At 41.9% G+C, this 23,009-nt stretch overlaps 1 protein-coding gene across 3 annotated transcripts; it reads right to left on the bottom strand.

The window, feature by feature from the left end:
• Nucleotides 1-322: 322 nt before the first annotated feature.
• LOC100766504 (zinc finger protein 431) lies at nucleotides 323-14,360 on the bottom strand. Of its 3 annotated transcripts, XM_027416907.2 has the most exons (5): nucleotides 14,228-14,338; nucleotides 13,473-13,685; nucleotides 2,741-2,867; nucleotides 2,478-2,538; nucleotides 323-1,746 (listed from the first exon to the last, which is right to left on the bottom strand). In XM_027416907.2, exons 2-5 carry the CDS (start codon nucleotides 13,557-13,559, stop codon nucleotides 426-428), a joined length of 1,596 nt encoding a protein of 531 aa, XP_027272708.1. In that variant the 5' UTR covers nucleotides 13,560-13,685; nucleotides 14,228-14,338; the 3' UTR covers nucleotides 323-425. The 3 variants fall into 3 exon arrangements, with proteins under 3 accessions (XP_027272708.1, XP_027272709.1, XP_035301471.1); XM_027416908.2 differs by lacking the exon at nucleotides 13,473-13,685 and having other exon boundaries at nucleotides 14,228-14,360; XM_035445580.1 differs by lacking the exon at nucleotides 323-1,746 and having other exon boundaries at nucleotides 2,355-2,538.
• Nucleotides 14,361-23,009: the final 8,649 nt, after the last annotated feature.

The following is a 23,009-nucleotide window of genomic DNA, read 5'->3' as shown; positions in this document are numbered from 1 at the left end:
TTTCTGCTCTTTCTTGATCTCTTTCCCACTGTTCCTCTGGGGCAGACAGAACTTTTCCTGTCTTCTTCTTCTCTTCTGTCCTCTTTACTTCTGTTCTCTTTCCTTCCCCCTTGCCTTCCCTTTCCCTCAGTAAGCTCTGTCTGCCTGGAATGTTTGTCCCTCCGCCTCAGTCAACCTTGCCCGCCATGGAATCTGCCAGGCTTAGTAGGGACCACATTTACCCTCTAATAAAACTCTCTGGCATTCATTTGTGTATCTGAGAAAATGTAAAAAATAAGTTATTAGTCCCCAGAATAAAGTAACATAATCCAAACATAATGGGTGACAGCATAAATATCATTTTTATTTGTAAATAGGTTTTATTATTCAAATTATCCCATACTCCCATATTCTCAGAATACAGTATGTCCAACAACTTTACCATATTAACTATATCCATAAGGTTTCTCTCCAGTATGGCTCCTTTCATGTATTTGAAGATTACTTTTACAAGCAAAGGTTTTACCACAGTGATTACATTCATAGGGTTTCTCTCCAATATGACTTTTTTCATGCCTGTGAAGTTGACTGTTATATGCAAAGACTTTACTACACTGAGTACATTCATAGGGTTTCTCTCCAGAATGACTCCTTTCATGTATTTTAAGATTACTTTTACATGCAAAGGTTTTACCACAGTGATTACAACCATAGGGTCTCTCTCCAGTATGATTTCTTTCATGTGTTTGAAGATTACTTTTATAGGCAAAAGCTTTACCACATTGATTACATTCATAGTGTTTCTCACCAGTATGACTTCTTTCATGTATTTGAAGATTACTTTTACATGCAAAGGTTTTACCACAGTGATTACATCCATAGGGTCTCTCTCCAGTATGACTTCTTTCATGTAGTTGAAGATGATTCTTATAGGCAAAGGCTTTACCACACTGATTACATCCATAGGGTTTCTCTCCAGAATGTCTTCTTTCATGCCTGTGAAGAATACTTTTACATGCAAAGGTTTTACCACAGTGATTACATCCATAGGGTCTCTCTCCAGTATGACTTCTTTCATGTATCTGAAGCTCAAGTTTACGTACAAAGGCTTTACCACAGTGATTGCATCCATAAGGTTTCTCTCCAGTATGACTTTTTTCATGTATGTGAAGATCACATTTACGTCCAAAGGCTTTACCACAGTGATTACATTCATAGGGTTTCTCTCCACTGTGACTTCTTTCATGAGTGAGAAGATTACTCTTCTGTGCAAAGGCTTTACCACACTGATTGCATCCATAAGGTTTCTCTCCAGTATGACTTCTTTCATGTATGTGAAGATCACATTTATGTCCAAAGGCCTTACCACATTGATTACATTCATAGGGTTTCTCTCCAGTATGAATTCTTTCATGTCTGAGAAGATTCTTCTTCAGTACAAAGGCTTTACCACATTGATTACATTTATGAGGTATCTCTCCAGTGTTGGTTCTTTCATGTATTAGAAGATAACTGGTATGTGCAATGGCTGTATCACACTGATGATATACATGTGCTTTCTCTCTAGAATGAGTTATATGTATTTGATCGAGACTGTGACATGGAAAAGCTTTAATACTTTTATTATAATCATAGTTTTTAACTTCCAAATGAATTTTTTGTTGTACTTTTAAAGAGGAAGCAGATCCAAATGTTTTATCATATTGTTTATATTCATAAAGATCCTCTTGAGTACTGGCTACTTTTGTGTCTCGGAAGATGATATATCTATTAAACGAAGAATAACAAACAAAAGGTTTTCACATTGCATTCACATAGTCTAATTTTGTATGCCTCATGCAGATGTGGTGTAGGGATTAGGGTTTCTCCATGATTAACTAGGTCCTTGACTCTCATAAACTGCTCCTTTCACTAAACTATCGCAAGTCCCTCATTACAAGGATTTGAGGAACACTAGTATTAATAGGGAAGGTTTGCCTATAGCAGATCTTGGTCATAAACTAAACCCCTTATCGATGTGTATACCTTTTACAATACTTGATTGGTATGAAACTAAGTGGATGGACAGTTGTACAACATGCCTCTCATATAGCTTTGGTTAAAATTGTAACATCTATTATGGCATTGTTTCCTTGCCTTTTTTGAATTAAAAATGTATTCTTTATTATATCTACAGTATTATGTCTGAATGTATGCCTGAGTGCCAGAGGAGGACACCAGATCTCATTTAGACAGTTCTGAGCCATCATTGGGGTGCTAGAAATAGAACTCAGGATCTCTGGAAGAGCAGCCAGTGCTCTTAATACCTGAGCCATCTCTCCAGCCCTGTTTGTTTGTTTGTTTGTTTGTTTAGAAAGCATGAAGAGACATTGGAGTATAAGATGTTGTGAGAATTTAATAATCATCACAAAACTACACTTATTTACACAGCTGCTTTTCATCAAAAGTTTTGGGTACATTAACATTTCTTCATATATCAGCTTGCACATGAAAATTACCTTCCATGTCTTCTAGAACTTTGGCAATATTCTTCAATATTATGGTCTTCCCACTTGTAGCCTAAAATACAGTACCAGAAAAACGTATGATATATTGCTGGAAATTGGGCACAATTTAAATTACAACTTCAGTGAACTTTAGAACAATGCCTAATTTGTTCACTGGATTCTTTCTCTTCTATGGTTGAAATCACAGAAGAGCACCAACCTCCAAAAAAGGCTTATCCCCTCAAGTGAAAAAGTGACAGAAAGTTCATTCTCACCTACAGAAATGAGGTTCCAGTAGATTTCCAGCATCACATCTTTGTAGAGATTCTTCTGGGAAGGATCCAGAAGTGCCCACTCTTCATGAGTTAAGTTTACATGCACATCCTCATAGGTCACCGCATCCTAAAGTATCCCATGTAAATATGTAATAGAAATGGTTAGACTAACTTCATTGTGAAAGTACACTTCACTGAGGTTATATTTGCATGACTCTGTGTACTCAGTGTATTCTATGTCATGGGTCATAGATTTTCAAACGCAGTCACAAACTCATAGAAGGAAACAGAAAAGAAGGATGATGCTGCCAGGAGGTGGTGGCCCACACCCTTAGTCCCAGCACTCGGGAGGCAGAGGCAGGCAGATCTCTGGGGTGTTTTTTTTTTTTTTTTAAGCAAAGGCAGATTTATTAAATGTGGCCATATGAGGAAGAGAAGTCAGTGAAGAGGTCCAGTAACTCTCCCAAGTCTGTGTGGAGTTCTTGACAGGGGTTTAAGCTGCAGTAGAATAAATAAGCATTTCTAGGCAAGATGTGGCCCATCACCTGACTCTCATTGTTTCTGGGGTCGTTGATTATCTTTGGAGGACCTGAGAAAGCTGGGGTGCTGCCATGTCCTGGGGTAGCTGGTTGTTTCATTGCAGTCCAAGCTGTATGGAACTCTCTGGCACCTCTTAGAGCAGCTGTCAAACTACATCAGATGTTATGATAAAGCACGAGGGGAACCTTGGCAGATTCCATGGCGGGTGAGGGCAACCGAGGCAGGAGACAAACATGCCAGGCTTAAGTGAGAAGTTTTATTAGAAAGGGAAGGCAAGGGGGAAGGAAAGAGAACAGAGGTAAAGAGACACAGAGACAGAGAGGGCAGAAGAGGGAAAGTTCTGTCTGCCCCAGGGGAACAGCAGGAAAGACAGAACGGAAAGTGATCTCTGTGAGTTTGAGACCAGCTTGGTCTACCAGAGCTAGTTCCAGGACAGTCTCCAAAGCCACAGAGAAACCCTGTCTTGAAAAAAAAAAAAAAAAAAAAAAAAAAAAAAAAACCAAAAAAGAAAAGAAAGAAAGATTATGCTTTCCATTTCTGTGAAAATCAAGTAGAATATGGCATTACAGGAGAACCACCTACTAATAATACAAAGTGACTTGTAAACAGAGTAACGCTGGTACACATCAGCAAAATTTTATCAAAATTACTCACTTCAAAAAGAACAGACAAGCTGGGTGTTGGTGGCGCACGCCTTTAATCCCAGCACTTGGGAGGCAGAGGCAGGTGGATCTCTGTTAGTTTGAGGCCAGCCTGGTCTCCAGAGCGAGTGCCAGGATAGGCTCCAAAGCTACACAGAGAAACCCTGTCTCAAAAAACAAAAAGAAAAAAGAAAAAAAGAACAGATAATATGGGTGTGCTGGTGCATACATATAAGCCTGTGGTGATATCTTGTTTGTACTCTAACAAATAAAGCTTGCCTGAAAATCAGAGGATGGAACTAACCACTAGTTAACCATAGAGGTCTAAAAGTCTGTACAGACAGACAGGAAATGATATGGCTGGGCAGTGAGAGGAATATGAGGTGGGAGGAGACGGTAGCTCAGCCTCTCTTCAGTTGGAGGATTTCAGAGGTAAGAACTCTAGTGGCTGCTGCTCTGCTTCTCTGATCTTTCAGCTTTCACCCTCTAATATCAGACTCTGGGTTTTTATTATTAAGATCAATTAGAAATCATGCTACATAATCCAAAACCTGAGAAGGCAGAGAAACATAGAACTCTGTGATTTCCAACCAGATTGGTCTATGAAGAAACTGCCAGGACAGTCAAAGGTACATAATGAGACCCTATTTCAAACAAACAAAAACTAGAAAGCACTCAGGGGATCACTCGAAATTCCTCCATAGACTTAGAACATTCACTCCAATTCTGTACCAGTTTATCATAAACTAGAGTAACCCATTTTAAACTGTAAAGTTAATAATTCCTAGGAAGGAAGGCATTTTTAAGAAGTTACTGACAGGTCAAAGTAATCAAAAACATTAATAAAGTAAATGCTGATCCTAAAACAATAAAGGGATGGAGTATATAAACATGAGTCAACAAATAAGATTATCTGTTGCTATTGAAGAGGACTGGCATTAATCCCCAGAACTCACTTAGAGGCCCCCAACCATTCCTAACTCCAGGTTAAAAGAACCTAATGCTCTCTCCTGACTTCAGTAAATACCAGGCAGACAAATAGTACACAGCCACAAACATAGGCAAAAGATTCACATATTTAAAAATGTTTAAATGTAAAACCATACATAAACTAAGGAAGGGACGGTGTAATACAACAGCTTCAGTGATTCAGAAGATCACTATTATTTTCATGACCACATGCATTCTTGGTCTGAAAAATGACACCCTCTGCCAAAGTTCAAAAGTCAGGATGTGTGCAAAATTCAATACAAAGGCAAATGCTTGACATGTACAAAACATAATTTCATCAGGCAAAAATATAAATGTAAAAATATAAGGCAACAAAAATGGACTAGCAAGGAAAATCAATTGTTTCTACTTTACCTAACATTAGTTATGTATGGAGTCTCTAATGGTGGTGATGGTGTGGCTACCTGGGAAGGAAGGGGCTGCACAGTTACAACCACACAAAGAAGTGTGATGAGGGTATAAATACTCAAAGCCCTTCCCCAGAGACTACATTCCTTCAGAAAGGCTCCTCCTCAGGGTTTCATAAGCCACCAAAGAAGGCGACATACTAAAGACAAATGCACAAATACAACATACTATCTGGAAGATTTTTCATTCAACTCTCCACATTTTAGAACAAGTCATGAATGGCTCATAGCCAAACCATGATGCAAAACACATTTAGTCAAATTTCAAAGATCCCTATATTATGTAACAGTCCCAACACTGTTCAAATAGCCAATGTTTCTTCTGACACTCAAGGCAATCGCTTGACTGTGACATCTTGTAATATCAAAACACAAACTATATCTATCCAACACACAATGGCACAAATACACATTTCCCTTTCAAAGTACTAAGAAAAGATTGGAAATCTTGCAGGACAATCCTAAATCCTGTAGCTCTGTGTCAGACACCTGGGGTTGCATTTTCAAAGCCCAGCAACTTCTCATATATCTCTCTCTGGCCACTTTCACTTTCACTTCCTATATACAGCTTTTCATGGCACGAATTTCAACATACTGTTACATAAAAATGGAACTGGGGTGGGGTCTAGAGAGATGGCTCAGCGGTTAAGAGCACTGACTTCTCTTCCAGACATCCTGAGTTCAATTCCCGGCAACCACATGGTGGCTCACAACCACCTTGAATGAGATCTTGTGTCCTCTGCTGGCATGCAGGCAGAAGACTGTATACATAATAAATAAGTAAAATCTTAAAAAAGAAAAGAATCTTTTAAAAAAAATGGAACTGAGGCTTTATCTCATGCCTTTATGTAAGGAAGTCTCACAGTCTCTTCACTGGAACCCAGGAGCTCCAGACCCAACACTTAGGCTGCAGGTTATTATCATTGAGACAAGATGTCCTGCAGCCCCAGGTGACCTTGAGTGCCATGTGTAACTAAAACAGCCCTGACCTTCTTCCTGACTTAATTTCCAAGTGCTAGGATTATAGGCACAATCCACCACTCTGGGCTTTAGGGCTACAGGTTTTGAAGCAGTTAGAGTAGGGCTTCCTCATTAAGTGACACAAAGGAAATAAGTGACACATGAGCGTTGACCAGCCCTGGCAAAGGGGAAAGCAGGTGTAATGTGATAATTTGCTTAATAACCAACAGACTGAAGCATGGTTAAAGCAGTGCCAAAAGAAAGCTAGGGCCAGGATAGGCTCCAAAGCTACACAGAAAAACCCTGTCTCGAAAAACAAAAAAAAAAAAAAAAAGAAAGAAAGAAAGAAAGAAAGAAAGAAAGAAAGAAAGAAAGAAAGAAAAGGAGAAAGCTAGGAAAGCCAGTGGACTTGGGAGGAATAGATTTTCCAAGGTCAATTAATATAAAGGTCTTCCATTTTCAAAATAAATATGTATACAGGAACATGACCTAAACTGTTGTTTAGATCTCTGGTGCTTTACACAAGGCACAGTGGTTGAAGAGCACTGTCTGCTCTTCTACAGGACACAGGTTTGATTCCTTTAAACCTCATGGTGACTCAACGATCAATAACTCCAGTTCCAGAGGACTCAATGCCACCTTCTGACCTCCTCAGACTGCAGGCATGCACATAGTATACAGACATACATGTAGACAAAACACCCATATACATACCATAAAACATTAACAGAAGGAAGGAAGGAAGGTAGGCCACAAATCTGGAATAGGTATTGATTTCATTCATAACCAGGTCACCAGTACTATTTGGTTGAATTCTAATTCACAGATGGTCTCACACCTATACATAAACATACTTCTAGTTTTTGTGGACACAGGATCTCTTTGTATTTCTGGCTGGCCTAGAACTCACTATTTGGACCAGGTTAGTCTTGAACTTCCTGTATCTGACTCCAAAATACTAGGATGTGAGCCCTCGTGCTTAGTTAACTGAATAAACTGATTTATCCAAAGTTTAATATAGCAACACATGTCGACCTGTGGAAGACAGGCAAACATAAAGCGAAAGCAACAGATCAGCTTTAAAGTCTTTTAACTCTAGCCAAGGGGATGTCTAGCCATGGCACAGCTATTTGGCCCCCTATTTGCCTAGGAAAACTTTGCATTTTATTTCTCAAGGATATACTATAGAATTCACAAAGAATATGCCCAAGTGAGGTCTGAGTCTTATAATGAGGAAATTGGTTTGTGCTTTTAGAGCCAGGTCTCGTTCTATGCTCTGGTCTCCACTAAAGTTATGTGATCCTCCTGCTTCAGCTTGTCAAGTGTTGGGATTATAGGTGAAGGAAATTGTGCATAAAAGCTGATACACAGGCAGACTATCTGCCTATTTATCATGTGTGAAGCCCAGTGGGGAAATAAGTAACTAATGTGGCCTCATTTCTCATCTAGTATGCCCATAAGCATATGAAATGCAGGCAGGGCACTTCCAACCAAAATGAATTGAAAGAGATGGGAAGGACATTGCACATTTAACGGAATGATGATGTTTCAATTTCTAACATCTATTCGCCAAACACAAGGGCAGCCTCATTCGTAAAAGAAAGACTACTATCGTCCCTAACACACTGATAGTGGGAGACATCAATACCCCACTCTCACCCACGGACAGGTCATCCAGACAAAAAACTAAACAGAGAAATACTGGAACTAACAGATACTATAACCCAAATGGACCTAACAGACATTTACATTTTACCCAAACACAAGAAAAATACTGCTTAATCTCAGCAATGTAACAGGGCCCCAGATCTTAGCATAAATGCCTCCATCATGGAAGTGCCATTCAGGCTGTTAAACTCAGCACATATACAGCATCATCTGCCAAAAATAGAAACGAAGTTCTAATCCATTGAAGTCCATAGTTATTGGGAAGTCTGTAAACGTCATAACCTTGCTTTTGAGCTTTTGTAGCTTTGTTCCTGGCTAACTGTGCCTGTTGACTGAAGGATGTCAACCCAGCACATGGTGTTTGTGCTGAAGCACTCATACTGAGAAAGACTTGATAGGATACTCAGATCCCAAATAACCAGAGCAGTCCCAGGCCAGATAATAGACGTTCTATTGGCTTAAACCCATGTCCTAGCAGTTCTCTGTGGTGAATACCCACAGCATTTCTTGAGGTCTCAGTGAGTTTCTAGAAACCAAACCTCAGGACACCAGAGGTATCAGAACCCCTTGGAAGGAAAAGGCGTTCAATAGTCAGGAGACTGCTAGGGGGTCAAAACCTTAAATATTCCAGGTCCCTGGTGTCTTAGTTAGGATTTTTACTGCTGTGAAGAGACACCATGACCACAGCAGGAAAAGAAAACAGTTCGTTGAGGCTGGCTTACATTTCAGAGGTTTAGTCCATTATCATCAGAGCAAGAAGCCCGGTGTCATGCAGGTAGACATGATGCTGGAGGAGCTGAGAGCTCGATTATCTTGATTCACAGGCACTGCAGGATACTGAGACATAGAGATCTCAAAGTTCACCTTCACAGTGACACCCTTACCCCAATAATGCCACACCTCTACTAATGCCATTACTTATGGACCAAGCATTCAAAGACACGAGTCTATGGGAGACAATCCTATTCAAACTAACATAAGCCCTGGCTCTCATATGTTTGTAGCCATGCCATAATGCAGAAAAGCATTCATTCCAACATCCAAAGTCCTCATAGTCTATAACAGTCTCAAACTTATTTAAAAATCCAAAGTCTCTTCTGAAACTCATGGAATGTCTTAACTATAATCCCTTGTAAAATCAAAATCAAAAAGCAGATCACATATTTCCAACATATAATGGCACAGGATATACATTATCATTCCAAAATGCAGGAAGGGGAGCACAATTAGGAAATACTAGACCAAAGCAAGACTAAAAACCAGCTGGGGAAAATCCAAACTCTGCATTCCATGTCTGATGTCAAAACACTCTTCAGATCTCCAATTCTTTTCAGCTTTGTTGACTGTAACACACTTATTTCTCTTGGGTTGGTTACACTCCATAGCATTTTAGAGTCTCCAAGGCAATCCAGGCTTCGCCTTTATTCCTTCACGCAATGACCTCTCTAGACTTACATTCAGGAACACCACTAACACATGCCTGGCCTCAGCATCATTCCCTAGAAATAGAGGGAGATTCTATAATCCTTTTCTTTTATCTTTGACTCTAAAGCCAAAATCATGTGGCCAAAGCTGCTAAATTCTACTGTTTCCTGGCGTTGGAACACTGATCCCTTGTTCAATTACATCTTAGCCAGCTTTCTGTTTTCAATGGTTTCCTTCACTACCCAAGCTTGGATGTCTGGAACTGGATCTGTAGACCAGGCTGGCCTTGAACTTACAGATACACCAGTCTTCTGAGTACTGGGATTAAAGACATGCACCACCATGCCTGAACCTCACCTATTCTTTATTACCTTTTCACAAATTGGAAGTTTAGCTGGGTGTGATCTTACCCATAGGTCACCATTCTCTTTATTCCATTTCTAAATCTGTTTATCTTCTTGCACACAGGACTTACAGCTCAATTCAGGTTCCTGGTGCCACTGTTCTCCTCAACAGTATCTTTACTTGCTCAGCTTGTTCCTCTTTCTTGTAAATCTTCAAAGGGGGAAGACTAATAATGGCACAACAGAGTCTCTACTAGTTTGTTTTGGAATTTCCTCTGCCAAATGAATTATTCCAAACTCTTTGGACAAATTAAAAAGCAGGCACATTCTTCACTAAAATACCACAAGAACAAACTCTAGGCAATGCACTAGCATTCTTCTCCTCTAAAACCTCTTGAGCCAGGTCCCCATAGTTCAAATCACCCTCAGCATCACTGTCTTCCATGATCTAACTAGTATGGCCCATTTAAGCACCACTTAAAGCATTACACCTGCTTTCCTAACCCAAAGCCGAAAAGTCCAATTCTACCTAACAACAACAACAACAACAAAAAAAAAAAAAAAAAAAAAAAAAAAACGGCCAGGTGAATCACAATGCCCCAGTCCCAGGTACCAATGCCTCTCTTAGTGTTTATTGCTGTTAGGAGTCAGCATGACCATGTCAGCTCTAACAAAGAAAAACATGTAATTGGGGCTGACTTACACAAGGGGATAAACATGGCCCCACGCAGGCAGACATGGTGCTGGAGAAGAAGCTGCAAATCCTACATCTTAATCCACAAGCAGCAGCAGAACACTGAGACACACTAGCTTGAGCATAGGACACCTCAAAGCCCGCCTCCATATTGATACATTCTCTACAAGGCCACACCTATTCCAACTAGGCCACACCTCCTAATAATGCCACTAAGATGGGCCAAACATTCTAATACATAAGCCTATGGAGGCCATTCCTTTTCACACCACCACACCAGGGTTCCCTTTGACCAACCACTGCCTAACACTTCATAGGGGTCTGAAACCTCCATCCCAAAAGGAAACAAATTAGAAAGTCACCTCTGGAAGTAATAAGTCTGGTTGCTCACTTTCTGTTTGGACACATAGAAGAAGACAGACATGGCTGCTATCCAGTGTCTGGGAACCCTGTGACATGTCACTGGATCCCTCCATCTATTCAGGTGTATGAATATGTGATGGCCAGGCTTGTTATTTTTACTGTCTATCTCTTTGTATGTATGTGTCTATATTTCTTCCTATGTATATCTATCAGTTTTATTTCCCTATATTGACCAGTGGCTTTCTCTGCTGTGAAACCCTCCTCCACCCTGTGCTCCCTCCTGTTGGGGAACTGAAACCTTTTTTGGTTCCACCAGCTCATCCAAAGGTGAAAAAACTCTTCCACTTGACCCAGTCTAGGAGCACAAGCACTTCCTTGTATTGTTGCTTGACTCCTGTTCACATTCAGTGTTGGTCCCTGTGAGGAGAGGAGAAGGTGCCAGGCCTCTAGGCTAGACCTGAACCTCACAGCCATCTAAGAAAAATGCACACAGGGTGCGGAAAATAGTTCCCCCAGGTGAGCATCCCTTTCATTTTTGTGCCTGCTCTAAGTAGTTCCAGGGAAGGAGAAAACTTCTCCTTGGCTGAACCAAAAGGAAAAGAGAAAGTTCCACTACTTTCTCTTTCATAATTTGCATCTCTTTTTCAACCAGTGATCTCTAAAGCCCATCTTTCCCTTTGAAAAAAAGTAGAAACACTACCTCTGGGCTAGGCAAGGGAAATGCTGCCAGAAAACACAGCCTGAAAAAAACATATATTCCCTTCTGTCCAACCCTAACCAAGAACACATTAAGGAGTTTCACTTTTTTTTTTTTTTTTTTTTTTTTTTTTTTTTTGGTTTTTCGAGACAGGGTTTCTCTGTGTAGCTTTGAAGCCTATCCTGGCACTCACTCTGGAGACCAGGCTGGCCTCAAACTCACGGAGATTCCGCCTGCCTCTGCTTCCCGAGTGCTGGGATTAAAGGCGTGCGCCACTGACACCCAGCATGTTATACAAATTTAAAAAACAAAAATTTAAAGGGAAAAAGAGGTCCCAGATGCTGGAGGTAGTTCAAAGGTGTTTAACAACAAAAAACTGATTGGGACAAGAGCTTTTGCACAAACTGAGAGCCACCTTCACCTTCTCTGATAATGAGACAAGGTTAGAGGTAAAAATAGCCAGCAAAAATCTCCTAGCTGAAAGCTTTGCCTCAATAAAAAGATAAATGATATCAAATGACCCTGGAAACAACAGGGGAAAACAAAATTTATCTTGCCTGGAGTGATGAGACAAGCATCCTAGTGTCCTGCCAGTCACACTGGAACATGCAGCTCCTGCCTATGAAGAAACCTGGTGCCTCTACTTCTCATGAGTCTGCTTCTTCCAGAGAAACAGGTGTACACTTTCCTCAACCTAAAAGATGCATTCTTCAGCCTCCCATTGGCAGTGTTAAGTCAACCATTTTTTGTTTTTAAATGGACAAACCCAGTGAAGGTTATAATGGGCAACTAACCTGGACTGGGTTGTGTCTGGACTTAAGGACTAAATATAGAGTGACTGCCCCTCCTTCAGAGATTTCCTGGGAAAACAGATTATAAAAGAACCACTGAGGGACTGCTACAAGTTTACAGACCTTTGGCTACAAAATGTTAACTAAGAAAGCCTATAGAAGCCTACCTATCTTGGCTAACAACTGAGGGGAAGCAAAGGGAACCCATCTCAGAGTACAGCTCCTGCCATCCTTCAGATCCCAACTCCAAAGGCTAAAAGAGAGGTACAAGATTTCCCAGGTGCAGCTGGATATTGCTGTCTCTGGGTACCAGAGTTTGTGGGAATGCCAAGGCTGATAAACAGCAGCACAAAGGGGTCACTGAGCCCCTAATCCAGACTGAGACTGAACAAAAGACATTTAAGGCTTTAAAAAGTCATAGGATTTCTACTCCAGCCATAGAATTTCCAGATGTCTCAAAACCTTTTCATCCTTTTGTCCACAAAACACAAAACCAAAGGGGTTTTAACCCAAACTTTGGGGCCATGGAAATGTCCTGTGATGTATGTGTCCAAATAACTGGACCCTGTAGCCACAGGTGGGCCCATATATCTAAGAGCAATGGAGGCTAATGCTAGTTTAATGCAAAAAAACAAGTTAACTCTGGGTCAAGATCTTATACTCACGGCACACCAGGACATGATTAAGGTGCTTGGCCATGACTATCAAGAGATAAAAGATGAAACCAGGGACCTGGGAGCTGTGGGAGTTTCGGCAGTTCCATTAACTGAAAAAAATATACCCACAACAGGTACCTCAGCCCAAGAAGCAAAACTGATGGATGTGACCTAGGCTCTCAGGTGGGGAAGAAGAAAGTCCTCCACCATACATGGACAGTCACTATGCTTATACTGTCAGGCATGTCCACAGTATGATATAAGAGGGCTTCTCACCACTGGGAAAAGGGATTTTAAAAATCTGGGTCCTCCTAGAGGTTAAGTGGCTTCCCCTACAAATTGCTATCCTCCACTGCTGGGCTTCAGACCTGCTTGCCCACGAAACCAGCGGGGTATGTTGATATTTGGGGGATGGGGGGGACTGATTTTCAGATAACATACCATGACCCCTTACTACCTGAGATCCCATGGTAAAAAATAAAGCGGGGGGGGGGGGTGAAGGCAAATGGGTCACCAGTAGCTCTACTGAAATCACCCGCAGAAGTTCCGCCAGGGCTCTCGCTGTAGCCACCACGGTTTGATCCGGAAATATGGGTTGAACATGGGACGTCAGTATTTCCATCAGTACGCGAAGGACATAGGCTTCATTAAGTTGGACTCAGCAACCTTGAATGGATTATTCAAGACTGTCTACCCGTGAAACAGATCATGCTAGTCTTTGTACATAAAGAATTTTAAAAATGGAGACCTTCAAAAAAAGAAAAAGAAAAGAAATAGACGGTTCTGTTGTAGATGATGCCATCTGGAAACTGCATTTCTAAGTGGGTAGATGTGCCACACAAGGCTACGAAAGTTTTAAATTTTATTTACTTGTTTTGTTTTGTCAAACAGGGTATCTCTCTGGAACTCGCTCTACAGACCAGGCTGGCCTCTGCCTCCCGGGTGCTGGGTTTAAAAGCAAGCACCACCACCGCTGATTTAACTATTCTAACCACTTAAACCCGAGAGACTTCAGTCCCGCAAACATGGAGAGTCACGAATCTGACTGATCACAGCGGGCGCCCTGCACGGTGACAAGGCCGCGTGCACACCAGCTCTCCCGCCCCCCAGGCTCTGCACGGGCGGGCGCATCAGGCAGAGCAAAGCCGTTCACGGCCCCGCTTCTGCCCGGGGCTGCAGGGAACTCGGGACAAGCGGAGTCGCTCCGGCAGCCGCCGCTTCCCGCAGCCCCGGGAGGACCCACAGCGGCTCCCGCGGCTCCCCGCGTGCGGACGGCGGCTGCTCGCTCACCATGGCGGCCTCCGTGCTCGCCGCGCTGTCCTCACGGCTGCCGGCACCGGGTCACAGCTCAGCACTCGCAACACCACAGCCTTCCTCACTCACGGTCGCCCCGGACTACAGCGTGGGAGACCGGAAGTTCCCGTCTCCGCCTGACTGGAGGCCCTGATTGGCTGCCGAAGCCTGAGTGACAGACATTCTTGTTGTCAATGGACCCCCACACAGTGGTTTTCAGACTGGCCTCCACTGCAAGCACCGAACTCTCCCAGACCTGGAGAGACTGGCACTAGAGCAGAATTTGGGGCTGGGCTGTAAATAAAGTCTCCCCTGAACTCAGCCTGCACTCAGTAGGACTCATTTCTCCGGCATTAGTGAGGTTTTTGCTACGAAACTGAGAAAGGACAAAGGAAACCAGCCCAGCTGTGGAAAACGTGCTGATTTTCATTTTTGTACAAATAAAGTTTCATTTTAAAAAACACACACCAGGAATTTGCTGTCTCTTAAGCTATTATTGTATAGAAACGATCCATCAATATAAATAATTTTAGTGAACTAAACCCTATGGGATCAGTGGGAACTTTTTTGAGTTAATTACGCCACATTTACTATAGAGCCTCAATATTCTGATGACTATGAATATTTTATTGCCTACTTGACATAGGAGCTTCCAGATTTGTTTTCCTCTCAATTCTGCATCATTAGTGAAATTAAGTAAGCCAAATTAAGAATAGTTATTTTTACATCATGCTACAATTGTTGCATTTTCTTTGCAGCCCTGGCTAGACAGGAACTCACTGTGTAGACCAGGCTAGCCTAAAAGTCATAAAGATCACTTTCCCTCTGCTGCGGAGTGCTAAGATTACAGGCCTGCACCCCATGCCTGACACCTATTAATTCTGCACATTTACTAATGAAATAAGCAGAACTAGGTGTGACATAAAATTGCACTGTCCATAAGACCAGTGTGAGATTTAGAGCAAATGGCAAACGTGCAGCTCTGACATTCCAGAGTTTTGGACCATTAGTGTCAGTCTTTGTCCTGAGGGCCACATGGGTCTATGGCACCCTGGTCTTCACCCCCATTTCCACAGTCCACTTTTTAGACATCCCTGTCTGGAATCCGCAATGGTGCTGAAGCAGCAGGCAGGAACAGCGGCAATGGGAAGAAGAAGCCTGCCTGGCTGCTTTACTGTGAGCTCCACTGTTTTGGGGATGAATTTTGTCCTGTGTCCTGCTTGCAGGCCCTCCACTGAGCATTCTTGAAAGCCACATTCACACTTGACTGGCACGCTCAGTCTGCCTCAGGTAATGTAGTTTCCCAGGGCTCCTCGTTTCTACCTGAACTTGGAAAACAGCAGGTGGAGTCACGTGCTAATGATTACATAATGGCGGGATGTGGGAGGCACAGAGGTCCTGATAGTCACAGAGAAGCAGTAACGGGACCAGGAAGTGAAGCACCGAGGGCTGTGTGCTCAATGGGAGAGATACTAACCGAATACCTCCATTCCATCCAGAAGGCTGAGAGTGGACTTTGTTAATGACCTGGTGACCTTTCTGCTGTCTGCTGAGCAGACCTCATCCACCTTTCGCTCCACCTTTCGCTATAGAGGCAGAACTCACCGCTCTTCTCCAGAGTGATTACCCCAGAGTCTTTCCTCCCTAGTTCATTGAGCACTGGAGGGGAGACATAACATGCTCTCTACAGCCTGCTGACCTCTATGCTTTCTTGGTCTGAGACACACCCATGGTCACACGTACTTTCTAGAGTCCCTAAGCTTTATAAAGGAGTCGCTTAAGCTTTATTTTTGACATGGAATTGGACTAATTGTTGCCTGGAAACCTTTTCCCAAATTGTACTGTTTTAAATATGCTGACAATGATCTGCCCTGTAATAGTCTCCCCAAAGTCTAATTCAGATTGACTAAGTCAATCTGCACTGGGTATTCATGACTACATGTCTACAAACTTTAGAACACACAGGAACTACAGCAAAAGGAGTCCATGAAGAGGGGCAATAAAGTGTCGTGGATGGCATGGTGGCCACTGCTACTTGACAAGAGTTCCAGCATTTCGACATTGAGGACCACAATTCTCCAGCACCTTTTGACTTTCATTTCTGATGATTCTCACGCTGTATGATGGGAGTTCTCTTATGCCTTTCCCTTTGGGAAACTTTGTGGGGGATTCAGAAGATGAAGACATATATGATGGGCCCCTCTTTAAACAAAATAAATCTTTGGGAAAATTCCCTGCGACTGTGGAACCACATAGCTTGATAATTCTGCCTACTCCCACACAAGATGCTAGAAAATTTATATAAGTAACATGTGCTTGATAAAGAAGGTCTGTTTGAAAATAAGATTTGTTTGATAAATAAGGTGTATTTGATAATCAAGATTCATAAATTCCCAAGGTCTACTCAGGTTCACAGTAATATTTGTCTAGCTTTGTCTTTGCTAACATTAAGCTTTAGCTACTGGAATAAACTAAATGATATTCTATAATGAAGTTTCTGGTCCCCCATGAAAGCGCTTTTCTCAAAGTCGATCATTTAAACAAAAGCTCTCTCTCTCTCTCTCTCTCACACACACACACACACCATTTCCACGAGGGCTTTGAGAAGGCTTCTGCTTGCTAATAAGGAAGTCATTCTCCCTATCTCTGGAAAGAGGAATGTGTGGCCCCTCCATTAACTAAGTCTACAGTGTCTGTTAACTTGTCAGTGCCAGCTCCCTCAATCCCTGCTCATAAGCCCCACCCCAGCTCACAGCCCCCCTCCTCTCATCCCCATTTATTCCTTTGTGAAACTGCAGAGTATAAAGGGTTATAAAGCAGAAGCCATCCTGACTCACTCTCAGATCCTGTCAGTCTCCTTCTTTTCCAACTCCACACCTCCTCTTTTGTACCTGAACCCCCACCCTGGAGGTGGATTCCCTGTCAAATAGCTTTTTGCAAATGGAGAGATAATTTTCTGCTGGACACATTATGGCAGGGCAGGCAGCATAGACTCTGAATCCTTTCAGCTTCCAGGCCAGCCATGTGTGTATGGGACTCACCCTCACTCAGGGTCTGACTGGAACACAGAGCTCTCAGGCTCTGAACACCTGCCAGATCTCATTCCTTCAAATATCCTTTGGGTTACTTCTTGTAGGTAGGGGATTTTGCTTGTATAAAGAACAAGTAGGACATTTCCTTATAATTTCCTTGGTTTGTTGCCATGTGATGGAAAAGTCACTGTAGAATTTGGAAAATTAAAATATGTAAACCACACCATTGATACCTATTAAGTTTTAAATGGGCAACTGCTTTGAGTTCAGAAAAGGCTGATACAGTGATTATATATTTGCTAGAAGTTATGGTTGTCATGGGTATACATTATAAAATTAAGACAATGTTCCAGGATATGTCTCTAAGAAAATAAAACAGGTTTTTGCTTATTATAATATAAAATATATTACAGGTATACCACACAATCCTACAGGACAGACAGTTATAGAACGATCAAATCAAATTCTAAAGGATATGCTAAACAACAGAAAGGGATGATAAAGACCCCCAGAAATCGATTGCATAATGCTTTATTAACTTTGTATTTTCTAAATGCTAATGAGAAAGGAACAACAACTTCAGAGAAACATCGGGTAATAGAAAAAAAAACCGCCGGACGTTGGTGGCACATGCCTTAAATCCCAGCACTTGGGAAGCAGAGGCAGGCAGATCTATATGAGTTAGAGGCCAGTCTGGTCTCCAGAGCGAGTGCCAGGATAGGCTCCAAAGCTACACGGAGAAACCCTGTCTCAAAAAAAAAAAAAAAGAAAGAAAAGAAAAAAAAAAGAAAGCAAGAAAGAAACAAAGAAAGAAACAAAGAACCACAGAATTAAATCAGCCAGTATACTTTAAAGATGTGTTGACTTAAGAATGGAAACCAGGACATGTGTTACATTGGGGAAGGTGTTTTGCTTTTGTCCACGGGTGAAAAAAGGCTATGGATACCATCAAAATTGATAAAGATTCAATTTAAACAAGAGAGACCTTTTCATTAGAAGACATGATAGTTCATCAAGCAGCATGGCTGTTTAATGTAAACTAACCTATAAAACTAACAAATGTTTCTCACTTCATCAGATATAACTTGCCAAAAGAAGAACCTCCCCAAAATTAGGGTCGGGGAAGAGTTTTGTTTTTGTCTTTTCAGGAGAATAAAGGCATCCAGCTAAGAAATCTGAATACCACTGCACAAATGAGACATGTGAAGAAAAAGGATAAATCATCCAGAAAAAAAAGTCCCAAGAAAAAGAGTAAATTGGCCTATTGGTATATCACCTTCAAACTGGATAAAATTTCATAAATCTTCCCAAGTGTTTGTTTCTGCTTTTCTCTAAAGACATATAATGAAAATAGTCTTTTGTAGGCTCAGTCCAATTAAAGATTTAAGCTAGCTTTGGAGATGGAGTGTGGCTCTCTCCTTCTCTAAACCCAAGCATGCTTGTTAAAGTAAAATCCAAACTCTGTCTCATATTAGAAGAGCCACCTGATATAGGACAGAAGAAAAACAAACATTACAGGATTATTGTATTGTCACTAATCTCATAATCATTTGGTTTTACTTTGACTCACTGAAGCTTTTCTTGAGGTATATTGTTGAAAAACTTATAAGATCAATGTGTGTGTGTGTGTGTGTGTGTGTGTGTGTGTGTGTGTGTGTGTGTGTGTGTATTTTAAAGTTTGCCATGATTTTAATGGCCATATAGTATGGGTGCACAGATCAAGATTCACAGGACTAGGCTCAATATAGGTTAACATAATTTTATTCAGGGAGAAGGCACTTACACGAAAAACAGATGACTGCCGCAAGATCCAGTGCCAAGGATCCACCCAGGCTGCTCTCTGTGACCCGATGGGGAGGAAGGGAGCAATCTGGACTCAGGAGCCCAGACCTAGTCCTACTATCCATCATGTCCGCACCTGTGACAGGTTACAGGTGCAGGGGTTGGATATCTCACTACAATTCCTCTTTTAGTCTAAAAAACAGGATTTAGGCTTGATACAAAACTATATACAAAGATAGCAAATATCAAGTATGCTCTAGGGAAGGAAATGTAAGAACATACACACTTAAGACCTATTGCCAGTGAAGCAAAAAGAGCAAGTGGCAAGAACTACATACAATATAGATTACCAATTCTACAAAAAGGTTTCATCTACCTTCCTGTTCATGATTTTGGGTATGAGTCTCTATCAGTTTTCTGCAGTGAGCCATGAATACGCCTAACAGCAACCTTTGACATCTCCAATGGAGAATGGAACCGTACAATGACAATTCTACCAGGACTATAACAACCACTAAGCTGCCAAACATCACCTATAGATCGGCTCTGGCCTACAAACTGCTCAGAACACTTTTGAGGTGGCTTGCTGAGATGACCTAGCCTCACAGACTACTCTAACCAGGACTTGAGACAAGCCCTACACTTTCCCATTACATGGAGACTGGACAACAAATGACATAGCTACCTTTCCTGGGACTTGACAATTAACCCAAATTTTTTTTCAGGATCTCCCTAAAGAGGCTGTCACCCCCAGAGAGTAGGAAGTAAATTTAAGAACATGATGCCCACATTCCCAAGATGTGGGGTGGGTGTTTTTGGCCATTCAATAGGTTATGGATATTTGTCATTATTTAGGAGAATTGGTTAAAGTTGTTATTGGTAATGCTCAGAAAAAAAAAGCTAAACAAAGCAGACTAGATTAAGGGTTCTTGTTCTGAAAAGAAAAAGGGGGATAGAGGTATGATAGGATAAAAAAAGGGAAGATTACTAAATCTACTTTTAAAAAGATTTATTTATTTATGTATATGAGTATTCTGTCTTCCTGTACATCTGCATGATAGAAGAGGGGATTATATCCCATTATAGATGGTTGTGAGCCACCGAGTGGGTGCTGGGAATTGAATTCAGGTCCTCCAGAAGAACAGCCAGTGCTCTTAACCACTGAGCCATCTCTCCAGCTCCCTGAATCTACTTTTAAAAAGCAAATACTAGTTTTAAATATTTTACATTGGATTGGATTTTTGTATATTATATACAAATTTTGTATATTGATACAAAATGGATGGAGGTTGGGTGGGGAGGTGGGGGAGAACAAGAGGATAGGAGGGAGAGGGAAATAGGATTGGTACGTAAAAGAAGATTGTTTTGAAAATATAAAAAATTTATGGTGGGATGCCATGCTCTGCCTTAATGTGTCAGACTTTGGTGACTCCTCTTGGGAGCCCGAACCCGTGAGAACTGTACTAGGGGTGGAATGGGAGAAGGCAAGGAGCAAGAGGAGGGGTGGGAGGGAGAACTGTAGTTGGAATGTAAAATGAAATTGAAAAGAATGAATAAACTTTTTTAAGTGTTAGCTGCTATGGAGGTATCACTCTTTGTGTGAAGGGACATGTAGGGTGGCTTCAATAATTACTAGAAGGAAAATGAGTTTGTTTCAAAATAAAAATATTAAATGTTTTTAAAAAACCAACTTCCAATATGCCATCAACATCACAATGATCCATCCAGGAGTGTAAGCTCACTGTAAAAGGTAAACATAACCAGTGTGGAACACAGAGTGATGGCAAGAATGGGGCTGATGGGTTCAGAAGAAAGTTTGAGCTTCTGGATCCAAAACTCCATTATGGCAATAAACAAGAGTGCAATGCCATACTTAAAGAATTCAGGGAATGTTGTGTCTCAGGGATAATGACCATGCACAGAAAGCCCATGATTGGGCCAGGCGTTGGTGGCACACGCCTTTAATCCTAGCACTCGGGAGGCAGAGGCAGGCAGATCTCTGTGGGTTCGAGGCCTGTCTGGTCTACAGATTGAGTTCCAGGATAGGCTTCAAAGCTACACAGAGAAACCCCGTCTCGAAAAACCAAAAAAGAAAAAGAAAAGCCCATGGTTTTTTCTAGAGATAGTTTAAAAAGGTTCTAGCCTTCTGGAGTATGCAGAAGATGTGGCAAAGGCTGACATCCAACTGATGAATGCATATCATCAAAGGGCAGACAAGATAACACTTTGTCATTGGGAAATGCCTTGAGCAGGCCTGCTGGAGGCCTCAATATCAATTTGACCCGATCATTCCCTGTCAGCATAAAGACTCCCTAGAACTGTAACTATCTAGTCTTCAACTCCCTCAGAGACCCAAGAAGGAAGTAACACTGAGTAAGCAGAAGTGCAAGCAAGCAACATTGGGAAGTTGTAACCTGTGAGGTGTTGCAGAGTAATGGGAATCAGAGGGAGAGTTTAGGGAGTTATGGCATGCTGGGGTCAGCCGGCCACCACTGGGAAGGTCCCAGGCTGGTCTCCCAGTACATGATGAGTCCCTGCAGGCTAGGGAAGGTGGTCCCTGATGAAAGGTTCAGGCTTTAATGCTGATTGGCTCTACCTCTTTAAGAGACAGACCCCGCCCCCTGACAACAGTCAGGGCATGAATAGGGATGTGCCATCACCACATCACTGGCCACCCGCATTATGGCCTGAGTGAGGACTCTGCACATGCATGGAACCTCAGTGCACATGCGCAGTCTTCCCTTTAAAAGTTCCAAATTCCCTGCTTCAATCTCTCTTCTCTCTTAGTCTCTCTACTCTGCCAAGCCTATAATAAACTGGTTAATATGCCTCTTAGTCTCATGTCTCATCTTGCCCCTCTTTATTTCTAATTTAAGCAAAAGAATAACACCTGAGGCTTGAGCTTGCAGAGGCAAATGATGAAGACTTAACGGCTGTGCTGTGTCTTCAACAACCCTGGGCCTGCATCAGCTACATCTATAGCAACCTCTGCACCTAAATCAATACTCTTCAATGGTCACAGATGGCTGAAGTAGGGACATGTCCCTGAGGCACTGTAGCAAGGCTGGATTCAGCAAGCTATCCCTCTCTGTACAGCAACTGCTCTATGTCCCATCGCCAAAATGTGCTCCATAGAGCCAGTAGTATCTCCATTCTCTGCAGCAAGACTGTCAGCACCTCCTCTTCCTCGGAGCTAACCCAGATAGCCTGCTGCACCTTCAAAGCCTCCTGTAGCATAAGCGGCAGGAGCTTCATGAGCAGCTACCCTGAGCCATGGAGCAACTAGCGACCTCTTCACTGGGCTACATAGTACAGAGTCTCAGATTCAGGATAGGAGCTGACCTGACTCAGAACTTGTTTTTGTATACCTCGGGTGCTGAAAAAGTTCCTTATATTTTTAAATATTTGGGGAAGAAAAAATCCACAGAAAGAATTAGTGACCCATGAAATGATTCCAGATCATATTTTGATGTTCATCAAATCTTGTCATCCAGATGTTCATCAAATCTTGCCATCCAGATTGGGCTCTTCGGGAGGGAAATATTCAGGTTCTACAGATTCAAACTTGATCTCAGGTAAAACAATGTGCAAAATGGGTCGAGTGTATAGGGCCAGAAGGATAAGAAAATTAAAGCAATATGTAGGTAATACAGCCATGAACATGAATTCATGGTTTGTTTTTTGTTTTGTTTTTTTTTTTTTTTTTTGCAGCAATGAAAAACACAAATTGTTTTAAGGACTCACAGCCCTGTCTTCTCACAATCCACAGCAAATACTTTGTCTATTTGCCCCTTCATAGAAAGCCATCACGACTCGTCTCTTCTTAGGGTGTCTGCTGATACATCTTGGGGAACACTGGAGTCAGGAGTCTTTGCCATGCCCAATAACCCATTAAGTCAATTTGGGTTATAATATCAATTTATGGGATGCCCAATTTTGACCTGGGACCTCCACACATGCACATT

Source organism: Cricetulus griseus, chromosome 5, assembly GCF_003668045.3.
Source record: "Cricetulus griseus strain 17A/GY chromosome 5, alternate assembly CriGri-PICRH-1.0, whole genome shotgun sequence".
Lineage (NCBI taxonomy): Eukaryota > Metazoa > Chordata > Mammalia > Rodentia > Cricetidae > Cricetulus > Cricetulus griseus.
Note: the sequence above shows the minus strand (reverse complement) of the source record. Positions and strands in the feature narration are given on the sequence as shown.